Source organism: Bombus bifarius, unplaced genomic scaffold, assembly GCF_011952205.1.
Source record: "Bombus bifarius isolate JDL3187 unplaced genomic scaffold, Bbif_JDL3187 scf7180000008288, whole genome shotgun sequence".
Taxonomy (NCBI): domain Eukaryota; kingdom Metazoa; phylum Arthropoda; class Insecta; order Hymenoptera; family Apidae; genus Bombus; species Bombus bifarius.
Window position 1 is genome coordinate 1,170,825 of NW_022884571.1, and position 20,889 is coordinate 1,191,713.

General features: G+C 44.3%; 3 protein-coding genes and 2 long non-coding RNA genes across 13 annotated transcripts in view; 3 read left to right on the forward strand and 2 right to left on the reverse strand.

Annotated features, from left to right (window-relative positions):
* Window positions 1–59: 59 nt before the first annotated feature.
* LOC117212266 (serine/threonine-protein phosphatase 6 regulatory ankyrin repeat subunit A) lies at window positions 60–15,164 on the reverse strand. Of its 6 annotated transcripts, none has more exons than XM_033456929.1 (17): window positions 15,075–15,164; window positions 14,584–14,708; window positions 13,507–14,506; window positions 13,319–13,420; window positions 12,242–12,343; window positions 12,047–12,163; window positions 11,250–11,450; window positions 10,772–11,155; window positions 10,356–10,676; window positions 9,062–10,289; window positions 8,666–8,841; window positions 8,148–8,576; window positions 6,848–7,871; window positions 1,023–1,150; window positions 796–944; window positions 518–650; window positions 60–456 (listed from the first exon to the last, which is right to left on the reverse strand). In XM_033456929.1, the coding sequence occupies exons 3-17, from the start codon at window positions 13,834–13,836 to the stop codon at window positions 244–246; spliced, it is 5,037 nt and encodes a 1,678-aa protein (XP_033312820.1). In that variant the 5' UTR covers window positions 13,837–14,506; window positions 14,584–14,708; window positions 15,075–15,164; the 3' UTR covers window positions 60–243. The 6 variants fall into 6 exon arrangements, with proteins under 6 accessions (XP_033312820.1, XP_033312821.1, XP_033312815.1 ...); XM_033456924.1 differs by lacking the exons at window positions 60–456; window positions 518–650; window positions 796–944; window positions 1,023–1,150 and adding exons at window positions 1,949–2,587; window positions 2,794–3,061; window positions 6,295–6,411 and having other exon boundaries at window positions 13,507–14,190; window positions 14,298–14,506; XM_033456930.1 differs by lacking the exon at window positions 60–456 and having other exon boundaries at window positions 530–650; window positions 792–944.
* Window positions 2,774–4,244, forward strand: LOC117212299. Of its 2 annotated transcripts, none has more exons than XR_004488429.1 (3): window positions 2,774–2,864; window positions 3,840–4,037; window positions 4,104–4,244. It is a non-coding gene; the product is annotated as an uncharacterized LOC117212299 (long non-coding RNA). The 2 variants fall into 2 exon arrangements; XR_004488430.1 differs by lacking the exon at window positions 2,774–2,864 and adding an exon at window positions 3,031–3,142.
* On the forward strand, window positions 11,075–12,053 carry LOC117212300. Its single transcript, XR_004488431.1, has 3 exons — window positions 11,075–11,203; window positions 11,267–11,437; window positions 11,528–12,053. It is a non-coding gene; the product is annotated as an uncharacterized LOC117212300 (long non-coding RNA).
* On the forward strand, window positions 15,127–19,304 carry LOC117212275 (medium-chain acyl-CoA ligase ACSF2, mitochondrial). Of its 3 annotated transcripts, none has more exons than XM_033456942.1 (8): window positions 15,127–15,283; window positions 15,374–15,899; window positions 16,925–17,108; window positions 17,193–17,402; window positions 17,502–17,636; window positions 18,218–18,331; window positions 18,416–18,652; window positions 18,712–19,304. In XM_033456942.1, exons 1-8 carry the CDS (start codon window positions 15,184–15,186, stop codon window positions 19,039–19,041), a joined length of 1,836 nt encoding a protein of 611 aa, XP_033312833.1. In that variant the 5' UTR covers window positions 15,127–15,183; the 3' UTR covers window positions 19,042–19,304. The 3 variants fall into 3 exon arrangements, with proteins under 3 accessions (XP_033312833.1, XP_033312835.1, XP_033312834.1); XM_033456944.1 differs by having other exon boundaries at window positions 15,374–15,674; XM_033456943.1 differs by having other exon boundaries at window positions 15,377–15,899.
* Window positions 19,305–19,415: 111 nt separating this feature from the next.
* The window catches only part of LOC117212295, a 74,595-nt gene continuing 73,121 nt past the window's right edge, over window positions 19,416–20,889 (reverse strand). Inside the window, exon 3 of the mRNA XM_033456986.1 lies at window positions 19,416–20,097. Coding sequence (XP_033312877.1) covers window positions 19,848–20,097 — 250 coding nt within the window. The 3' untranslated portion in view covers window positions 19,416–19,847. The remainder of the gene's footprint in view (window positions 20,098–20,889) is intronic.

Sequence of the window (20,889 nt, forward strand, 5' to 3'; positions counted from 1 at the left end):
TTTGTACTCTTATATTATGAAAAAGAAATTATATTTCATAAAAATGCTTTACTTAACACTCATTTAAAACCTTTAGATAATTTTTACATTTTTTTACTAGTGATACAGAAATATTTTTCTTTATATTTAATGGTCAAGATAAAAGGGATATCAAATATGTAGAAGATACAAAGATCGTGTGTGAAAAAATGGCGAATCTACGGTGTATATGTGTAAGTATCAGGAAACTACACATAAAATCATTCAACGGTTCGTATTAGTCGTAGACAGCTTTTCTGGAAGAGGTTTTCCGATTTCGTTGCCAAATCGTATTCTATATTTTTGTCTTACGAAATCCCATTTGACGGCATTTTCAATTCTTATGGAATCTTTCAAAGATAATTGATTTTCCAATGGACTTGATTGAAGTAATGGAAAGTTAATGACGTCACGCTGCTGAGATAATACTCCATTGTCCTAAGCGAAAAGAGAAATTTGTTGCTATTTATTACTTATTTACTATCGACCTTTGACTTACCTGAATAAATGTATGTCCCGTAAATAGGTGCATTACACCAGTTTTACGTTCGCCGCTTCGATTTTTACACGCTCTTCCAATATATGAAATCCAGGAAGTAACGAGATTCAACGGCGAAGGTGCAGTACGTGTTCTTAAAAAGGATAGGTATTTCGATTTTCGTTACATTTACAGTAAAACATTTTGACGTATTAGTTGTAAATGTGCTTTTCGCTTTTCTTTACAATATGGAAGTTTGTTTTTGACATGTATAGGTATATTTTTTGCGAGTTACTTACTTTTGCATTTTACGAATAAGTTTGCTCAATCCATATTTCCATTCGATATCGCTTTGCGACTGAATACTTTGATATGTGTCGGACATCATCGCGATTAATAGATTGATTAGTACAATAACACTAACCAACATATATAGAGAGAAAGATATCTGTCAGAATATGAGAGCATTGAAGGTCAATCCTTGAGGTACGAATCGTGCACGAGTAGTTGTGAATATTAGTCTGACCTTAAAGAAATATATTGTCCAATTTGGTTGCATTTTTCGTTTTAATGATATCGTGAAGTCATCCGTATCCTTTTGGCCAAAAATAGCGAAGAAAAGATTTTCCGTAATATCGATGGGATTCACTTTCACTGAAAGAATGTATTCAAGCATCTAAAATTGTCAAAGGTATTCCTAGAGGAACGCAAAGATCATTCTTACATTGCGTCTTCAATTACGTGATTCATTTTGCGTGAATTTGCACTTTAATCGTTGCGCCCCAATTGCTAAATTTAATGACATTGATTGAAAGAAAGGGATATATACAGCATGAAATGCGAAACATGCGATGGAGATGAAAAGATAATATAGGTAGGATAAGAGTAGTTATCACATTGGAAAAGGAGCATAATTTAAATGATCGTTAATGAAATTGGAATATTTTAGACGACGTATGAATGAATATTCGCTCGTTAGATCGATTTCAAGACATCGTGATATCTCGTGCGAGTGATCCTAATCGATGAAGATCGATAATCGGTGTGTCATGATCATGTTATGATTTGATTGAGAACTAATCGAACGGCAGACGGTCGATGCACCAATTTCGCGATACGATCGAATTTTGGAAATACGCATTCGATTGTATTAGTCTGTAAGCATGGTGATATTCGGCTAATGAGCATGCACGCATGCACTCAGTAACATTTCATTAACGCAGTGGAATTAGTTTATCGATTTGTTAGTGTGACAATTAAAGAGCAAGGCAATACGAGTGACCATACATATAGATGGACTAACCATTAAAGATACGTTAAGTTCCTATGCATTGTTGCTATACAGCATCATTCCTTTGGTAGTCTTCTCTAAAACATGATCGAGGCGGTAATCGTTGCATCGATGCGAGGGAGGGTAAAAGGTCCGCGAATAATAGTAGAATCACAGAATGATCCGATTAATTTGGATGTTTATTTTAATGAGAAAGTACGTATGAGACGAAACTGTACACATCTATTAAACGAAACGATATAACGTCGTTTTACTATAGTAATCCAAAACCAGGAGGACAAGTTCAATTAGGTTCAACTTTAACCAGTATATCGATTGCAAATAATCAATCGATTCAAGGAATAGAAGTAAGTGTAGTTTGGCTTCCTGCCACGGGAACACCGGCCAACGAACTTTCCAGAACAGTCGGTAGGGATTCATGATCGGTAGATTCTTTCGATTCTTCGACATGTTTCTCAATATTTTCACCATAAAGATCACGATACTTGTGTCGGACCGCTTCCCAATCAACAACGTTATCGATTCTGACAACGTTACTGAATGATAATTGGCTACCAAGAGGACTCAGGTGAACAACCGATAAAGCAACGCTATCCTTGTGAGCCACCTGTGCTTTTTTCACTTTGGACAACCACTTGGCGCCCATTCTGGACCGCGCTGAAAGCGCATCGGTTCTTTGCAATCCCATCAAGCGGACAAGAGAAGGTCGTTGCTTTTTTGCAGCCCGCTTTTTGCAGAGTTTGTACAAATATGCCATCCAGGTGGTAAGGAGATTCAGTGGCGATGGCGCTGTGCTTGTCCTGCACATCGATAAACGTATCTAATCAATTAGAATTTCCGCGACCGTTCGAACGAACGTGTCTCGTTCAAATTGCGCGAGCATACAACGGCGTTTCTTATCGCATCGGAAATCGATATCGGTTCTATCTCGATTTCGATTGTCAAAGGGTACGCTACAGGAGAGCTCGACATTTCTTATCAATGAGCAACGATTATAATTCCTTACCTGTGCATATTTCTAACAAGCTTACTCAATCCGTATTTCCATTCGATGTCGGACTGAGCTTGTATCCGTTGGTAAGTGTCACTCATCATGGCAATTAGCAGATTAATCAGCACAACCACCGAAACCAGCATATAAATACCAAAGGTGAGCTTGAAGAGAACTTTGGTCCACTCGGGCTGCGTTTTTTCGACCTTGAATTGTTCGTGGGTCGTCTGACCGAAGATGGCGAAGAACAATAACTCAACGGCCAATACGGGACTCATCCTGACTGGAAATACGTGGGAACGATACGTCTCGTGAAAACTCTGTGTACCGCGATAGATTTTATGTTCTTCAATCTGTTTGTGAAGTACGTACGTATGTACATGTTGCGTATATCTGTATGCGTGTAAGTACGTGCATGTTTTTTTTTTTTTTTTTGTTGACCTCGACGTTTTTAGGATAGTGTCACTATAGCTAAACGCTAAGTCGTAGTAGAACGCGTTATTCTACTAACTTCTTAAACTAAGGGATGCGTTTATAAGGATGAATTCAGATCGCTCTAGACGAGCAATCATCTACAAATCCTACCATAGGAAGGAACCAAAGGTAGTTCTAGTGCACTCCAGAAGTAGGATAGCCATGCTGGGTTAAATGTTTACAGACGCACGATATCATAATCGTACTTCTCTATTTCGTGTTCGCGGGACTACTTACGTAAATTCCGAAACGATAGCATGTTGATTATATCTCGCGAATAGCCGGTCGACCTTCAAAAGGTGATATGAATCCAACTACGAGTTGTTACCTAGAATATTTTGATGTCGTAGCTATTTTCAATGCGGTATTAGCGCGACGAGAACTCGTGTACGGCATTGCATCCGGTAAAATCAAATTCGCAATCATCGAATCGAACTTGTGTATTTTTCCGAGGCGAAAAATCAGCTTCCTCTAGATAGGTGGCGTCATTGTTGTTGGTACCATGGAGGAGTTAGAAGCCGTCGGTACGTTTTCATCCTCTTTCTCGTCATCCCCGTTTTTGGTATCCTTGTCTGCTTCTTTTTCAGGCTCGTTCCCGGACAGAGCTAAATATTTCTTACGGATCGAATCCCAATCGACTACGCTTTCGAGTCTTGTAGCACTATTGAAAGACAATTGACTTCCAAGAGGACTCAAGTGCACCACGGACAAGGTTACACTGTCTTTTGGTCTGACTTGACCTTTCTTCACTTTGGCCAGCCACTTCGCGCCCATCTTCGATCTAGGTGAGAGACGAGCAGCTCGCTGAAGTCCCATCATGTGGACTAAAGAGGGACGTTTTCGTTTTGCAGCGTGTTGCCTGCACACTTTGATGAAATACACGATCCAAGTAGTGAGCAAGTTAAGAGGCGATGGGGCGGTGGTCGTTCTGCAACACGGAATCGTGTGTCCAGCCTATCCCACAGATTCGTTTCACGAAAAAGAACTACACGGTGACGGAACATGCGGCGCGGAGGCGGTTCAATGCGGGAAACTGACAGCGAAAACTAGCAGTGGAGTAGCAGACTTTTTTCGGGGAATACGTATTGCTTCCTTAGCACAAGAAACGGAAATAGGCGGGTATTTATGTTCTGAACGCGGGTCTGAGAAATCCAATTGGTCTTGTATACGAAACACGTTTGCCGGCTTACCTGTGCATATTTCGGATCAGTTTACTGAGTCCGTATTTCCACTCAATGTCCGATTGCGCCTGTATCCGCTGGTAGGTGTCGCTCATCATGGCGATCAGTAGATTAATTAATACAACTACTGAGACCAACATGTATACGCCAAAGGTCAACTTGAACAGGACCGAGGTCCACTGCGGCTGATTAGTCTCGACCTTCAGTTCACCGTGGGTCGTTTGGCCAAAGACGGCGAAGAACAGATACTCGAAGGCGAGTACAGGATTCATCTTTACTGGAATTCGAGGCACATACGTTTCTTGATTTGTCTTTTTTTTTTGTGTTTTCTCTCGTGACTGTTGCTTCGTGCCTTTAGGCGGCTACTGGTGGACTCGCTATGTATGGATGCGGGTGTGGTATATCATACGTACATTAGAACGAACGAACGATCGAACGAACAATGAATGTACGAACATGCTCATGCTAATACAGATTGGCCATGCTTGCGAATAACGTTGAATGCATGCCGGACGTTCCGTGAGCTTCGATCGATCCACGCTATGTAATTATTCGGTGTCGTTTAACTTTCAAGGTGGTATACCTGTTATTATTATTTCTATTCCGTTCGCATTTTTGTTTTCTTTTGTGTTAAGACGCAAGAATTTGCGATAGCAAATTCGTGGGATGTATCGAGGATCTACAAAGGCAAGTGTATTTTATCGATCATCAGAATGTGCGGGCTTTCCGCATGTTCTTCTTTCTACCGGGTTCTCGGAATTCACGAGGTTCACAACTGATTCGTTTGTTTTGGACGATGAGATGCAGCATGCAGACGGCGCGGCGAACATTCTTTTTCTCTTTTTGTCTTGATCTTGCGGCGACGTAGCCGCACGAGCGAACACGTACGTAGAAAGAGAACTATTTACCGTGCGCATGCAAGGAAAAATCGGACGCTTCGTTGCTCCCCAAGATCGTGAGGAAGTACACGTAAAGCGGCCGCGACTTTAAACGAAGAGAGGGATTCGAAGGAGAAAAGGAGGACGTCTCGAGGACGAGAGGAGGGATAGGGAAGTCTAAAACGGATATTGAGTCGAGGCGGTTTCCGGCAGTTAGAGACAGTCACAGAAAAAAATGGAGAAGTGCGCGCATCGGGTGGCACATCGGGATCGAACGTCTGGATGTGGACCAACCCGACGCTTTTCGAGGTCGTAATTCGACTTGGTCGATTAGTGACATACAAAACACGCATTGCGCAAGACTCGAATAGCACGAAAAAGATAACATTACTTTTGTATGTTTAGAGAAATGCGTACGATGCACAATAGAGGCTGTGGAGAAACGCGCGCTCGATTGGCGCCTCCGTGAAATAAGGAAGAAACCGGCGGTGGTCGCCAATCCACTCGGTGGGACGCTAAGATCTCGAGATCGGAACCGAGATCGAGCTGTAGACACCGAGTAGCTGCGATTCGGACTCGCGACCAGGCAATTAGGATTTGGGAAAAGCATCAACATCCTTTTGTCTTTCGTGTTGTACGTGAGTATGAACATGTTTCAGGAATTTATGGCATTGATCGTCATAGAGAAAAATAAAGGAAACTGGACATAGTGCGGAGTTGTCCCGGATATTCGTCACAAGCCCGAATCACAGCACAGGTTACAGCGGAGTGAGAAACATTTCTCGCAATGTTACAAATATTTATGTTAATTGGAATCAGGCAGCAGTCCCAGCAGGCAACACACATCGGGCAAACGCACAATGCAGACGGTACGACACCAAGAAGAATCGTGTCCTGCATTCCGTTGTGCACGTGTCATTGCCATTCAATTCACGTTCCGTTCTGGTTCTCGTTAACGTTCTCAATCGGCTTTTAAAACTTACTATTTCGGGAGCTATCGTCACAACACTCAGGTGGTTTTGTCTTGTAACGGAGGTGTCGACGAGGAGGCGCCGTCGATGGCGTCTCCATCATCCATTCCGTAACATTGGCCAACAAATCTATCATTGCAATTTATCCGATTATGCGTTTGTCTCGAGGCAACTAGGCTGTTCTATGGTATAGTCGGGACAACGATAGGTTTTAGTCTTCGTCTTCGAAATTATTAAATCATCGGAGGCCTGCGAGGCATCGCGATGGACAAGGAATGATTCGTCATTCACTGCCATTGATTAATTCGAACGATTTCGAATATCGAATACTACCTTTTCAGGGGATGAGAAGCATCGAGTACGCGTGTTTTTATTCGTGTATCCGCGTATCGCATGTTCGCGGTCCCATCGACCGCGCCGCCTAGCTTTTTTTTCATAGAGTGGCTGCGATCGTATATCCGAGGAATAAGACGGGGGTAAAAATTAGGAGGTAATTTCTCTCTCCCTTTCTCTCTCTCTGCTACATTCTAAAAAGATCACGGCTAATCATGTGCGTCGAACTTACCGTCGTAGAAGGCGCCCTTTTTCTTTTTGTCCTCGCGCATGTCTTGAGTCGATTGATTCTTGAAGGCTTGGTTCAGCGCAACGAAGTGCATCGAGAAACCAAACACAAAGATGGCTAACACAGCAAGAAATCTGGCGAGATCCTTCATCAGGTTTCCGATGATGATCGCCCATGGTCCAAAGAGATGGTGAAACGAGAGGAAGTCGAGGATTTGCACACAAGCCAGCAAGAAGCTCAGAGCGAATAGTTGATTCCTGAGGTAGAGCAGGGTTGGCCAGTACTGTCGTTGAACTAGCACGAAGCCCATAAGATGGAACGCTACTCCACAGATGCCGAACAATAGCACCGCCAATTTGATCCAGCCTAGTCCGCTCTTGTCGCTAGGATTAGTCAGCTCGAAGAGCAAAAGTCCAGACAGCATCACGAGAAGACACCATTCGTACCAGTACGGTAATAGACTCGGTCTTACCACCGGATATATAGGAATTATACCGACCAGCAAAAGGAAGACCATCAGATATATGTGAGACGTGAGGTACGACATGAATTTTATGATGGGAACGTTATTGTACTTGTGACCGAGCGGAAGAGCGAACACCACCCATACTGGCGGACAGATGAGGAATGCGACGAATAGAAGAATCGTCCTGAAGGCGTTCCAATTCAAGCTGCCCTGCCACAGTTCTTGAAGATATCGTTGTACCACCGTATGCGCAATCACCTCCTTCTGCTCGTTCTCGATCAGAACGTCCAAGAATTCCACGTTTCTGCGATCCATCGAGGTAAGAATTCTTCCAGCCGAGTCGGCGCCTGCGGCTAGAGCTAACAATTCCGTGGCCATCGCTTCGCATTGTTTGCCGGCGGCTATCAAGTCTTTAGCTCTCTCCTTCTCTTTCTCCGACAATTTCATGTAGATATTGGAGAGCTTTGCTGCCGTGTCTACTGGTGCCGGCGATACCAGCACGAATTCCTCGATCGGTTTATTGTTGTGGCTCTTACTGCAGACCATCATATTATAGACGAACTGAAAAATCAACGAGTTCGAATCGATCAAGTGCATCACGAACGAAATCAACCATCAGGGGAGCAAAGTGAAAAGTTGGGAATCGCGTGCTTGTTATTTGACGTCGACACTCGCCAAAATTTATTGGTTCGACCGAGCAATGATCATTGTTCGCGTTAAAAGTTTCGAAACTCCGTGCCGTGCCAATTGCGTTGTCGAAGCTCGAGTTTCAAGAGAAAAGAAATTACACGAAAAAGAAAAAAGTCACGGAGAGAAGCAGTGGCGATTATAGCTTACCCTCTTATCCTCCATCAGAGCGTATGTATCGTGCTCCTTCTCCATGAGATACTTGAGCACGTCGTTGTGACCCTCTGAAGCGGCGAACCAAATCGGCGCGCTTCCGAGATTAGTTTCACTCTTCGGTGAGGCTCCGCTTTCGACTAGCAATTTAACAACATCAAGATAACCGGCGCGAGCGGCGCAATGCAACGGCGTCCAGCCATTTTTATCAGTCGCGTTAATTTCTGCTCCCTGACCGAGCAGAACTTCCACCATTTGGTAGTGACCGTGAGTCGCGGCGATGTGCAGACCAGTTTTACCGTATCGGTCTGAGCTATGTAACAATTCTGCCGATCTGCTCAACAGAAGGCCCACCACCGTAATGTGACCTCCGAAACAGGCCAAATGGAGGGGATTAAAGCCGTTTTCCGTGGTCGCTGCCTCCACCTTAGGCAATGATTTGGCATCAGCTCATCGCCATTAAAAAGTCCGTATACTGTTTCTTTTTTTTTTTTTTTTTTTTTTCGTTTGGATACCTGTACGCCAGCCGAGTTTAACAGCAGTCGTACGACGTTTTCGTTTCCGGAGTAAGCAGCCAAGTGTAAAGGTGTCATTCCGGATTCGCTTCCTAATTCTCCTACCAGAGAGCCACCAGTTGGGGGATCGGATTTCACCGTTCCAGGTACGTTGGTTAAGAGTTCCCGCACGGTATCTGAACGAAAAATACATTGTTTTACTGTCTTACAGGGTAAAGTCTAACGCGGGAAAGCCTCCAAGCGACATCTCCGCTTTGTAATAAGCGTGGTTACTATCTCTGAAGCTCGACAAGCCTAGTGTTAGAATACATTGTTTATATTAATATCGTTGTTAAGAAACGAAGATTATGCTTGGGATGCTTCTCTCCTAAGATACAATCGGTGGAATAAGCTTACCGGCTTGACCGAAGTACGCGGCAACATGAAGGGCAGTAACCCCAAGCTTCTTACTGGATATACGAAGAGATTGAGAAGATCTCATCACTTCCAATACCTGACCATGTCCGTGTTGTGCGGCCAAATGGACCGCGGTGAATCCCGCTCGATTCTCATCGGCACAAGAAGCACCTGCTCTGACTAACGCTTTAACAACCTCGGCATGTCCTCCTTCGGCCGCCAGCTGAAGAGGAGTCGCTTCGGTTAACTTGTTTCTTGCAGAGATGACACCTTGCCGATCGAATTTCATTAGTTCTTCGATCACGCGCACGCTGCCTTGCATCGCCGCTATGTGGGCGCATGTGTTCCCATCTTTGGTACATGCCATCACTAAGCTGGGATGTCTTTGAAGGAATAGCTGGGCCACCTCCGCATAGTTGTTCATCGCTGCAGCATGAATCGGTTTCTGACCTTGATCGTCGGTCGCGTCTATACTTGCCCCGAGTTCGAGTAGAAGCTTGCACACTTCCAATTGGCCAGCACCAGCTGCCAAATGAAGGGGTGTCTGTTTTCTCAGCGTAAGAACGTCTATCGCAGCCCCGTGGTCCTGCACAAGGAACTTGACGAGATGCGAGTAGCCGTTCATCGCTGCTAAGTGCAATGCTGTTCTACCGACTCTGGACTTGGAGTTTATGAATGCTTTGTTCGCCAACAACGCATCGCAGACTTGTAAGTAGCCGTGCTCGGCAGCCAGGTGAAGCGCGGACCTACCCTCCAGGTCAAATACGTCTACTCTCGCGTGATTCGCCAGTAACGTGGTCACTAGCTCCATGTGACCGCGATGGGCAGCGATTAGCAACGGGGTCCAACCGACAGCGCTTTGACGATTTAACGCTTTCTGTACTTCCGTGGCTGACATACCACTTATCATCTCTGTTAGAACTTCGTTGTTTCCAGCTAACGCGCAGTGATGGAACGCTGATTCTTGAGCTTGCTTTGTTTGGAGTGAAACGTCTGCTCCACCTTCCAGAAGAGCTCGAATAACTGCGCGGTCGTCACCAGGTATTTCAACTTCCGACGGTTCGATCTGAGCGGCGTAATGTAATGCACTCGCTCCTTCGTTTGTTAAACTGTTGACGTAGGCCGTCGCTGTTTCCGGACCCTTTCTTTCCTTCACAAACTCGATCAAGTGACGCACGACGTCGGCTTTGCATCCTCTACATGCCAAGTGAAGTGGCGTTTCTCCGTTCTATCGAAATGCGTTCCATCGTAACATAGAGAAAGGAAGTGACAGATAGAAGAGGAAAAATCATACCTTCGACTTGTACATAGGATCCCCGCCATCCTCCAGAAGAAGCAATAACGTCGTCAAATTGCCATGGCTCGCCGCTACGTGCACAGGTGTTTGACCGTCGTCGGTAGTCAAATTTGGCCCTGCACCAGATTTCAGTAACATCAGCGCACATCTGTCGCCGTCAGGCACTCTGGCTGCTATGTGAAGAGGCGTTTCCCGAAGCTTTCCTCCTCGAACGTGAACTTCGGCCCCGTAACCTAACAGAGTCTCTACTACCGCAGGTTTTGCATTTTCCACGGCTATATGCAGCGCAGTGTAATTGTCGTTCGTAGTTGCGTCCACCTATGCGACAAAGAATGTTCAAACAACTAATTTAAACGAGTTCTCTTCCAAGATTAATCGAACAAAACTATATTTGTGAGTTTCCATTCTAATACCTTTTCACCTCGTTGTAGGAGAGTGCTTATGATGCCAACATGACCGTACTTGGCTGCCGTGTGAATTGATCTGGCGCCACGTTTATTTGGCATGTGCAAGTAGACGCCCTTCTTGAAGAGCATCGTCGCGCATTCCGAGTGACCGTTCAATGACGCTATATGCATCAGTGTTGATCCGTCCTTTGTCCTCTCAAATATGCTGGCTTTGAATTTATCAGCCAGCAACTCAATAATAGAAGCATGCCCGTTTTCTGCTGCTAGATGCATCGGAGTACGATCCTGATGATCAGTGATGGAGGCTGACGCTCTGACACCGTAAAAGTACTTGACGAGGGTTTCGTCACCCTCAGCGCTCGCTATATGTAATGCAGTTTGTCCATCACCCTGGAAGAATATTCGCATTCAAAGATATCCCAGGACGTTTCTTTAAAGGTATGCAACATTTCCGCAATTCCGAGATCCTAGGATTTTCTCATACGTTTTGCATATCCACAGTCGCCCCGTAGTCCACCAATATTCGCACCATATCGATGTCCCGTCTCCTAGCCGCCAGATGAAGGGCTGAGTCACCTGTAGTGGTAGTGGCACGGAGCTGATCCGGTGCCTGTTGAGCCAACAATTCCCTGCACATCGATTGATTTCCAGCTTCCACCGCCAAGAGCAAAGGTATCTTTCCTTTCTACAATACATTATGGTGATGCAAGGACAGTGTTTTCGAAACAATTTCTTATAGACTACGGTCCATTTTTGCTTTAGTATCGGGAGACATTAGACGGCTGGTCAGATCGATTTTCGCGAGGAAAGAAAAACGAATCCGCTATACGATTTCCATAAATAGTCACATTCGTATGTAGACGTAAATATCGACGTTGGGGAGCAGTTTCTCTTAGAATCGCATAATCTCGCTCGTTTACGAGACAAAGAACGAAGGAACATTAAGAGGCTGGTAAGTGTGCGTGGGAGAAAGAAGGGGAAATAGATGGAAATGTGCCGAAGGGTGGTAGAAGAAGAAAAAGTAGAAGAAACGAGCTAGAGGAGAATTATGACAGCTGTTCGGTACCAGGCCGCGATAGTCCTGGGCCATCATTCGTGTCACGCGAGAAACGTGAACGAGAATTGGGAGCGATGCGCGATAGAAATCGCGCAAAAACTGTTAATTCGATCAAGGAACGCCTGACACAAAGCTGCCACGTTTGATGCTTACAAGAGGTAGTTAAATTACTTAAGCGGTAAAAGAATCGGATTCTAATGATTTCTTCGACGCATACTACTTACCCCATCAACTTTCAATCTAATGTCCCGGCCGGCGGCGGCCAATAACGCTCGTAAAATTGAAGTCGCAGTACCTGTTTGTCTGGACGCGACCAAATGTACAGCTGTTTGTTGCCTCGGCTATACTCGAATAATAAAAGAGATATCACATATTTTGAACAGTTAATGAGCTGAAAAAGAGAAAAGAAAAGTTCATACTCCTCCAGTGGCATAGGGATCGACGCCCCGCTTTGACAGTAATAATTTGACGACATCCTCTCTCGAATACATAGCCGCGATGTGAAGAGCATTGTAATTGTCCTACGAAAGACGAAGACGAATTTTGTTAACGCAATTTTTAGGTTATGTATGATCGACGTGAAGATTTCATCTTCCTGCCATAGTTACTTCCGCTCGATTGAATCGAATAGCTCCAACTAGCTATGGTAGATGGAAATAAATCGTAAGACCCAGCGAGATTCGCCGGGTCAAGTGGCTAGTATGGAAACCGGGTTATAAATCGCATTTTGCCGCACCCAGAATAAAACGAATGGTTTATCGCCGATCGATTTGAAAATGACGTCGAACCGACGCGTTGGGTGGGGCTAGAAAACCCGATCTCTGCGATTAGCTATTACTTAAAGTTAATGAAGGGGCGCACCTAAGTTTTTTCGCAAAATTCTTGGAGATTCTAGGAACTTGCGTAATCGCGGAAATACCCACGGAAAGGGTCACGATTGCCTAGTAGGTTTATAATCTGCTAGGAGCTTTAGGATTGGTCAACCGTGGACGTAGCCGCATAAGCATGACTACCGCGAAGAAACGCGCCGATAAAATCTGGAAGGTGCCTAATCATCTCCTAGAATCGAGCTACTTTTTCGCCCTACTCACTCGTCGGCCTACTTGCTTGCTTACTTTCTAACCTCCGTAAACCCCTTGGCCTTGGCCCTCCTTCACGCGATCTTACCCTCCTTCACTCGACTTAACAGGGATTACAAGGAGATCGTTAATTATACACGTTCCATGGTCTGCACTGGCTATGATCATGCAGTCATTCAAATAGTACGTGTCGCAGCCACGCAACGCGACCGGGAACTTGTTCAAAAACCAGTATCGCCACAATTAAGACGATTAGATTTTAACGCGAAAACGCTTATCACCGCCCGTGAAATGTGGAGCGGTCTCAAAAGCAACTAAAAAATTCTGCAAATCTACCAGTTGTATTTTACTCGTTAAAGCACGCCAGGGAGAGCTACCAAATTTCTTGAAATACTTTGAATTTCTTGGAATACTTGCGCTGTTCCTGGCACCTACGTCCGCCCCCAATTCAATCATTCGGTCGAGCAATCCCGTGCGATTGTCTTTTACTGCGTACATCAATGGTGTCATGCCCGTTGCCTGAAAATTAAAAATATATATCGAGCAGTGATTGAGATAGAGGCAACGAGCTATTTTGTTAGCGAGAATTTTCTTTTTTGACTAACCGGGTCCATGATACTAGCGAGAGGAAGGAGAGGACCATCCTCTCCGACGCTCTGTACCGCCTTCTCCAGAGATTTGAGCAGCTGGTCCACCGGTGCCCATTCTCCACGCGCGGCAAGCCCGAGGAGCTTTTGTGCGGCTTCCCTGCTGGTTGCTCCTGCCGATCCAGGTTTGCTTCCAGGTTGTGTCCCATCCGCGCTTGTTCCTCCACCGGTACTTCCCGTCGAGGCTGATCCTCCGGTCTCATCTTTGCTTACTGGGCTTTCCTCTTTGCTGGAGGGAGTCTTTTTTTCGTCCTTCCCACCCGATGTCTTTTTACTGTTACTGCTCATGGTACTCCGTACGATCTCTCATCGTAGTCAACCGACATGTTTCACGCTTGAAGGACGACTTCGTTTGTCACTTAAAAATCTATATCTCCACTGTTTTTAGTTTTGTTGTATTTAACTCTTAACGTTTATAAACCATTATACCGATAAATTGTTACGTTGTTTCCGATATTTTCTAAGAGTCGATAGTGAAATAAAAAAAGAACCGATGGTAGAGTTGGATGTTGGACGAGCGATTTAGTTGGTCGGACGCGTGCTAACGCCGCGTTTATCCTGGCGGTTCTGAAGACATTACGTGGCTCGCGAAGGGTAGCCTTCCCTCGACCCTCTCGCTGCTCGGGCAGGATCGACCAATCACTGTCACGGTAGTGCGGGAATCCACAGGGTAACGGTACACACCAGCAAAGAACAACTCGATTCAACCGGGTTGCACGGACGCGTATAACGTTGCCTAACTGGCTCACCCGCTAGCTACCGTAGCCCTCGCCCCGTTGGATGCTTAGAAAATGCGGTAAACCGGTGGTGAACTCGGTGGTGGTAGCAGCGGCAGCAGTGGTGGTTCGGAGAGCCGAGAAACCTATCATGAGAGTGGGGAGCAGAAGGTGGAACGGTGGTGCCATGGTCGACGTCGACACGCGACTTCCGGCGCGGAGCCAGCAGGCACGCCATCCGTCTATGTGGAGTCCTTCGATCTTAGATTTTAACCACTGCTATCCTCCTTACTGCAACCGATTTACTTTTCTTACATACCTTTCATTTTTTCACTTGAACATATATTTTTTCTTTTGCGTTCATATCTCAACATTCCAACGGAGGAGCTTGATCGACGTTTCAAATAAACCATGTGTGTCCTTGTCGTATCTTTCATCATGTTCCTTACAAACATAAATTAAATTTAATATGACTTACAAAACATGCTATAGACCTTTAAATGAAGATACAGATATATGTATACATGTATACCGCCTTATTGTAGAGTGAGGTAACTGCACTTGGTAATTCAATCGGGACTCGTTTATACATATGTATGTAGTATGTAACACTGTATGTACACAATTGTGTAATTGAATCATGCAAGATATCTTCGTCGCCTTATAAAAAAAAAAGGTGATTAATACAGTATCATAAGTCAAGTGCACAAAAGCGTCAAGATTAACGTTAATGGACTTTGGTATCTTGAATAGTTAACAGCGTGTATGCGGTTGAGGATAAAGCGATAAACATATAGAGATAAATATTACCTATACGTAGTTAAAATGTTCCAACGTAGTTCGTCTTGAAGGAAGGCTTTCAGTGTTATCTCAGCAGCCGTAAAGTGCGTATGGATTTGGAAAGCTACAAATTGAAGAAATGTTTCGTTTTTGTATTACAAGGAATTCGTTTTTCTTCCCAGCTACTAGTTACCGCGTATATTACAAAAATGTTGCTAATGTGAAACATTCATTGCTTGGTGAGTAACAAGATATTTATCAAAAATATATATAATTGACACGAAAGAAAAACAAGTCATCTAAGCGTATTTATCAAATGTTTTATGTAGTAGATCTTCGAAGTTCTTGGAAATTACGTAACATGTCGAGTCAACGGTTATTTCAAGATAAACCGGCACACATGCTACAGCATGGGAGTGTACCATTGATCGACGAACCCATAGGAAAATTAATCGGAACGGCTGCAGAAAGGTGGCCTGATCGAGAGTGTGTGGTGTCTCTACATCAGAATATACGATTGACGTTTTCCGATGTCATTCAGCGTGCCGATCGTTTGGCTGCCGGTTTAATGAAATTGGGTATGAAGCGCGGCGATCGTCTCGGACTATGGGGTCCCAACGATGTCGAATGGTTAATTACCTACATGTGTGCCAGCAGAGCGGGTTTCATTCTTGTTGCTATCAATCCTAGCTATCAAATGGATGAGCTCACCCACTGTATACAAAAGGTCGGCGTAAAGGCTGTGATATCACCTGACAATTTTAAAACACAGGATTATCCACGCATGCTACTTCAGGCCCAGCAAATGTGTCCTACTTTGGAACACATAATTATCTATTCGAAGGATCACGTGACGTAAGGAAATGTTCGGTCAACGTCTAACATGGTTGTCTACACTTCCTAAGTTCTAATCATGAGATGAATATTCTTCTGAGGCGACGCGTGTGACTCTATCTCTTGCGAATGATATATTCGAGTTTCCTTTGAATTTCGTCTAATTTAAGCGAGGGAATGGACAATGTGCAATAACTCTTGATATCCGGCAACGACGGGTCGATAAAGAGACAAGTTGGACGCGACGAAGTATACATAAATCCTTTGTTCTTAGGAAACGCGATCGGATCGAGTCGTTAGCGGCGGTCGACAAGCATCCCTCCGAGGTAAATTCGTCGCGGTTGGTCATTCCTGGTGATAAGTAGACGCGGGCGAGGTCGAACAGGGGTGCAATTTTAACGTATTCTCGCACTCGCTCTCGTGCGATCTGTTAATTCATGAATATCGCGTGTAGTAAAACGCGGCAACAATCGACGTACAGTCCCTATTCGATTTAGTTGTTGGAATAATCGCTAGGTCAAACTACGTATACCGTGGCATATAAACAATTCGTATGTGCCACGCGACACGGTTATCCCTTTTGTTTTCATTTCGTTGATTCGAATCGTATCTCATGGGCGAGATATTCGATCAAACGTCTAACGAACCGCAAACCGATAATCATTCGGCCGAACGAGCGGAAACGAATTAACCCAAACGCTTGGTAATTTCCTAAATGCGCGACCTCGAGTCCCTCCTCCCGTGATTTCAAGCCACAATCAGGCCAGTCGTACCGATTGACAATCCGATTGATAGTTTTGCGTCGCCCTTGCACGGTCGATCTATTTTCAATTGTGTCTCGTAACTTTCAAAGTTTTGTCTGATCATCCAGTGGATTTGATTAATAATCTCTTTCCGTGAAAAGGAATCACTGACGAGCAATTAGGTTAATGGTCAGTCGCTGCTTTGTAGTCTATTACGCACACTTCGATTCCGTTTCTAACATGCATTACCACCTTGTCGCGATCGATCGATGGATCGGTTAACGCGTTTCTAAATTGTTGTAGTGGAACTCGCCGCTTTATCGATGTGGAGGAGCTCGCAACCAGAATCGAGACGCGGTGGATCGCGGCAGAGCAGGACCAGATATCTTGTCATGATGGTAGTAATATACAATTTACTTCAGGAACCACTGGCAGACCAAAAGCCACCTTGATATCACATAGGTCTGTGATGAACAACTCGAAACAGGTATAATACTATCGCCAGCAATTATCTCAATGATGTCTGATCGAATCTTTATCGCAGTATCTTTCTTGGACTTCAATCGTTTAGGCTGCCGTAAAAACAGAGTTAACCGTCGACCACAAGGTTTGTCTAAACGTTCCATTCTTTCATGTGTTTGGCATTATTAAAGGATTGATGTGTATGCTTCACGCGGGTATCACACTCGTGTTACCAGCTCGTTCATTTAATCCTGTGAAATCATTGGAGGCGATAGTACGTGAGAAGTGCAATGTCGTTTATGGAACTCCAACAATGTGGGTAAGGAAATGATTCGAAAGTTTCATATGATAAATGAATAAAATTTTCATTTGTTCGTTGTAAATAAGTATTAGTGTTGTATATTGTTATTTACGACAGATCAATCTATTGGACGTTCAACAACGACTTCAACCGCCACCAATAACTTTAGCCTGTGGCGTCACCGGTGGTGCTCCTGCGTCGCCGGAGCTTTTCAAAAAAATAAGAAAATGCTTCCATTTTGACAACATGAAGGTGGGGATCAGATGTGATGAGAAAAATGTAGAGTCACGAGTGTAGAATCATGTTATCATAATATTAACATTTTGATCGTTACTTTTTTAACCGTTTGAACGAGCACTTGCGAGCGCGCCTTTATGTCAAAGTAATCATGTTTGCGACCGTATAGTTGAACAGTTCACTATGTCCGTCGTAAAAGTCGAGCATGTACGTATAACGTACATGATCTTAATTGTAAAAAATAATCGTCAGTTGGATTTCCTTCGACAGATACAATTTTCAAAATTCATACGAACGTTGGTAGGATATAGGAATGGACGAAGGTCGTCGACACGACGACAGGGTTGTACTTAATTCGGCCCGACATAACGCGTCGCGTTTCCCGCGTTATCTATGCACATATCTTGCACGGGCAACTCCTCGGTTCGTATGCATAAATACGATTCTGCGAGGAGAAATATCGTTTCTTGGCCTCGATCAATAACGTTCTCTTTCGTGAAATCGGGTTCCGAGGTTCTTCGTACGTCGTGAATCGCTGATATTCGCCATATTCTCTCTTTCAAACTTACGAATTACTGATTCGCCATGTTTGACAGACGATATACGGGCTGACGGAGACAACGGCGATCATCTTTCAGACGCTGCCCAACGAAAATAACGAATTGACAGAGAATACAGTAGGCCATTTGGCCGATCACGTTGAAGCTATGGTAACCAAAAAATCATACGAAATTCGGTATTTGTTATTTACGAAGTAAATCTTTTTTTAATTAAATTTTGTCTCTATTGAAAAGGTCGTCGATGAGAATGGGAACGCAGTGCCATTCGGTACTTCCGGAGAACTTTGGATTCGGGGTTACTGCACCATGATGAAATATTGGAACGACAAAGAGGCAACCGAGAAGACTCTTACCAAAGATGGATGGTTAATGACTGGCGATCAATTCGTCTTAAGATCGGATGGTTATGGACAGATAGTCGGGAGACTGAAAGATATGATAATTCGGGGAGGAGAGAACATTTTCCCAAAAGTATGTGTACATACCAGTCATTATGTTTAATTTTGTTTATTTGCCAAATCGTGTTCTAGGAGGTCGAGGATGTATTGATGACACACCCTCTGGTGGCTGAGGCACAAGTTATAGGCGCCTACGATAAAGTGTACGGGGAGGAGGTATGCGCCTGCGTGCGTCTTCAAGAGGGCGCGAGTCTTGGAAGAGAAGAATTGAGAGAATATTGTAAGGGTCGCATGGCGCCTTTTAAGATACCACGTTACATAGAATTCGTAATGGAATATTCGAAAACAGCTAGTGGGAAGATACAGAAATATAAACTGAAACAACAAATGGAAAGCAAAGGGGTAATTCCCACTAATTCGGACGAGAATATTACCGTCTCTATTGATAAAAATGAAAAATAATTTATTAATTCCGTTTAATTTAAGTAATGTTTAATTTAATAATTTTTAATAAAATTTTTGTTTAATGATATTATTATCTTTTAAGAAGATGAAAAAGTAAACGCGATATAATTCGGTGAGATAGGTTCGTCGTGGTAGAGGACGCCACACGTTCATTTGCCAAGTTCGTTTGCCTACGAACTCGGTAATGTAGAAAACTATTCCAAGTGCGGTCATATAATATTTACCATCAATCCAGCGAAATACATATGTTAGTACATCAGTATACGTATTTTGTTCGAGTGAAGTTAGTATTGTTAGTATTCTTTTCTATGCAATAACTTTTATAGAAGCAATTTCAGGAAAGATGAGCGAGAAAAGAATACAAATGCGCATTGATCTTAGAAAATTAGCAACTTTATTTCGAAAGGTTAGCTTGCGGACCAGATAATCATCAAGCGGTAACATGATATCCAGGATCTCTTATTCGGATTCACATTTTCAACGACAGCACGTGTCAGGGCTGTTTTTACGCTTACGCAAAGCCTGGTGCTTGCCAACTGTCGCCGCGAAAAACGGGGATCGGTGATCGATGACATCGGCACTATACCAGGAAGCGAAGGATAATGACGCGTGGCGTCGAAAAAAGAAAGGAAGCCTTGGAACGTGGAGATACGAAGCAGAGAACCGGTAAAGAGGAGCGAAGTCGAGCAAGAAGAGGAATGAGAAAAAGAAGGAGATAAGGGTGGAGAAGAAAGAAGCCATCGAAATCCATGGATTCGAGAAGGGCACGTGTTTCAGGTGGCGTCTAATTGAGGATGGATGCCTCAGGCAACGAGTCTCGCTTCTCCAAGACTGGAAGACTTGGAAGAGGCGTGCATTACTGCGGCAGATGGTGGTCGTGATTGCAGCTGCTCCGCAACGAACACCTGCCGTTTTCTCCGTCTATCGAGATGGACGAAATCACTGTCCAGCCTCCTCCTACCCTCCTTTTTCTCCAACTTCGAGTTTGTCTTTCTCCAGTTTCCTCCGTTTTCTTCTTCTTCTATTGCTATCAGGTAAGAGAGTACATTTTGTCTGAAAAGAAACAAATGAAAATAGATATTAGATATCGATCGTTGTTTACTGGAACCTCTCGCGGCAATACGAATGTTTCCTCTTTCTCAGTGTAAAGTGTCTTATCTAGCTGGAGAGAAAGTGATTTTTGTCACGTAGAATTATTAAAGAGAAACGTTTTTTAAATATCACTGTCGTAAACGGGGCAGCAAAAACCGGTCGCAGATGGGTTGTAGTTGGATCGTCTAAGGAGTAGGAATTAATTCTGGCGAGTGGCCAGAATGTACGGACACAGGACACGAAACACGGTTGGCGAAAGGATAGAGGCGAAAGGATGATACTGGCATCGAAGTAAATTCAGCCGAGACAGATTCACGCGGAAAATTGTGCGCGAAAATTGGTGCACCGTGTACCGGCTCGACAGCCGGAATAGACGAGCGTGACCACGATTTCTCCTGTCGGGGAAAGGAGCTAACGAGCTGTCAAGTGTCACCCGAATCGAGTCCGTTCCGAGTCACCGATAAACGTCGATGCAGCGTCGCCATGGTGGTTCCTCTCCTTTGGCAGATGGTCCGCCTTTCCTTTATCGCCCGAGCTGTACTTCGTGAGACAGGTCGAAATTTCTTTCGAGCTGGGGATATAATCGATTCGTCTTTCGTCGTGGCTCGATTTCCGCCAGAGGTTGACGACGCGTAGTGAACAATGAAAGACCGGTGACGGGATATGAAAATGAGGGGAATAGGGTGGAGAGACAAAGATCGAGAGATAAGGGTAAAGGACAGGTGGTGCGATCGGATGGAGAGGAATAAGAAT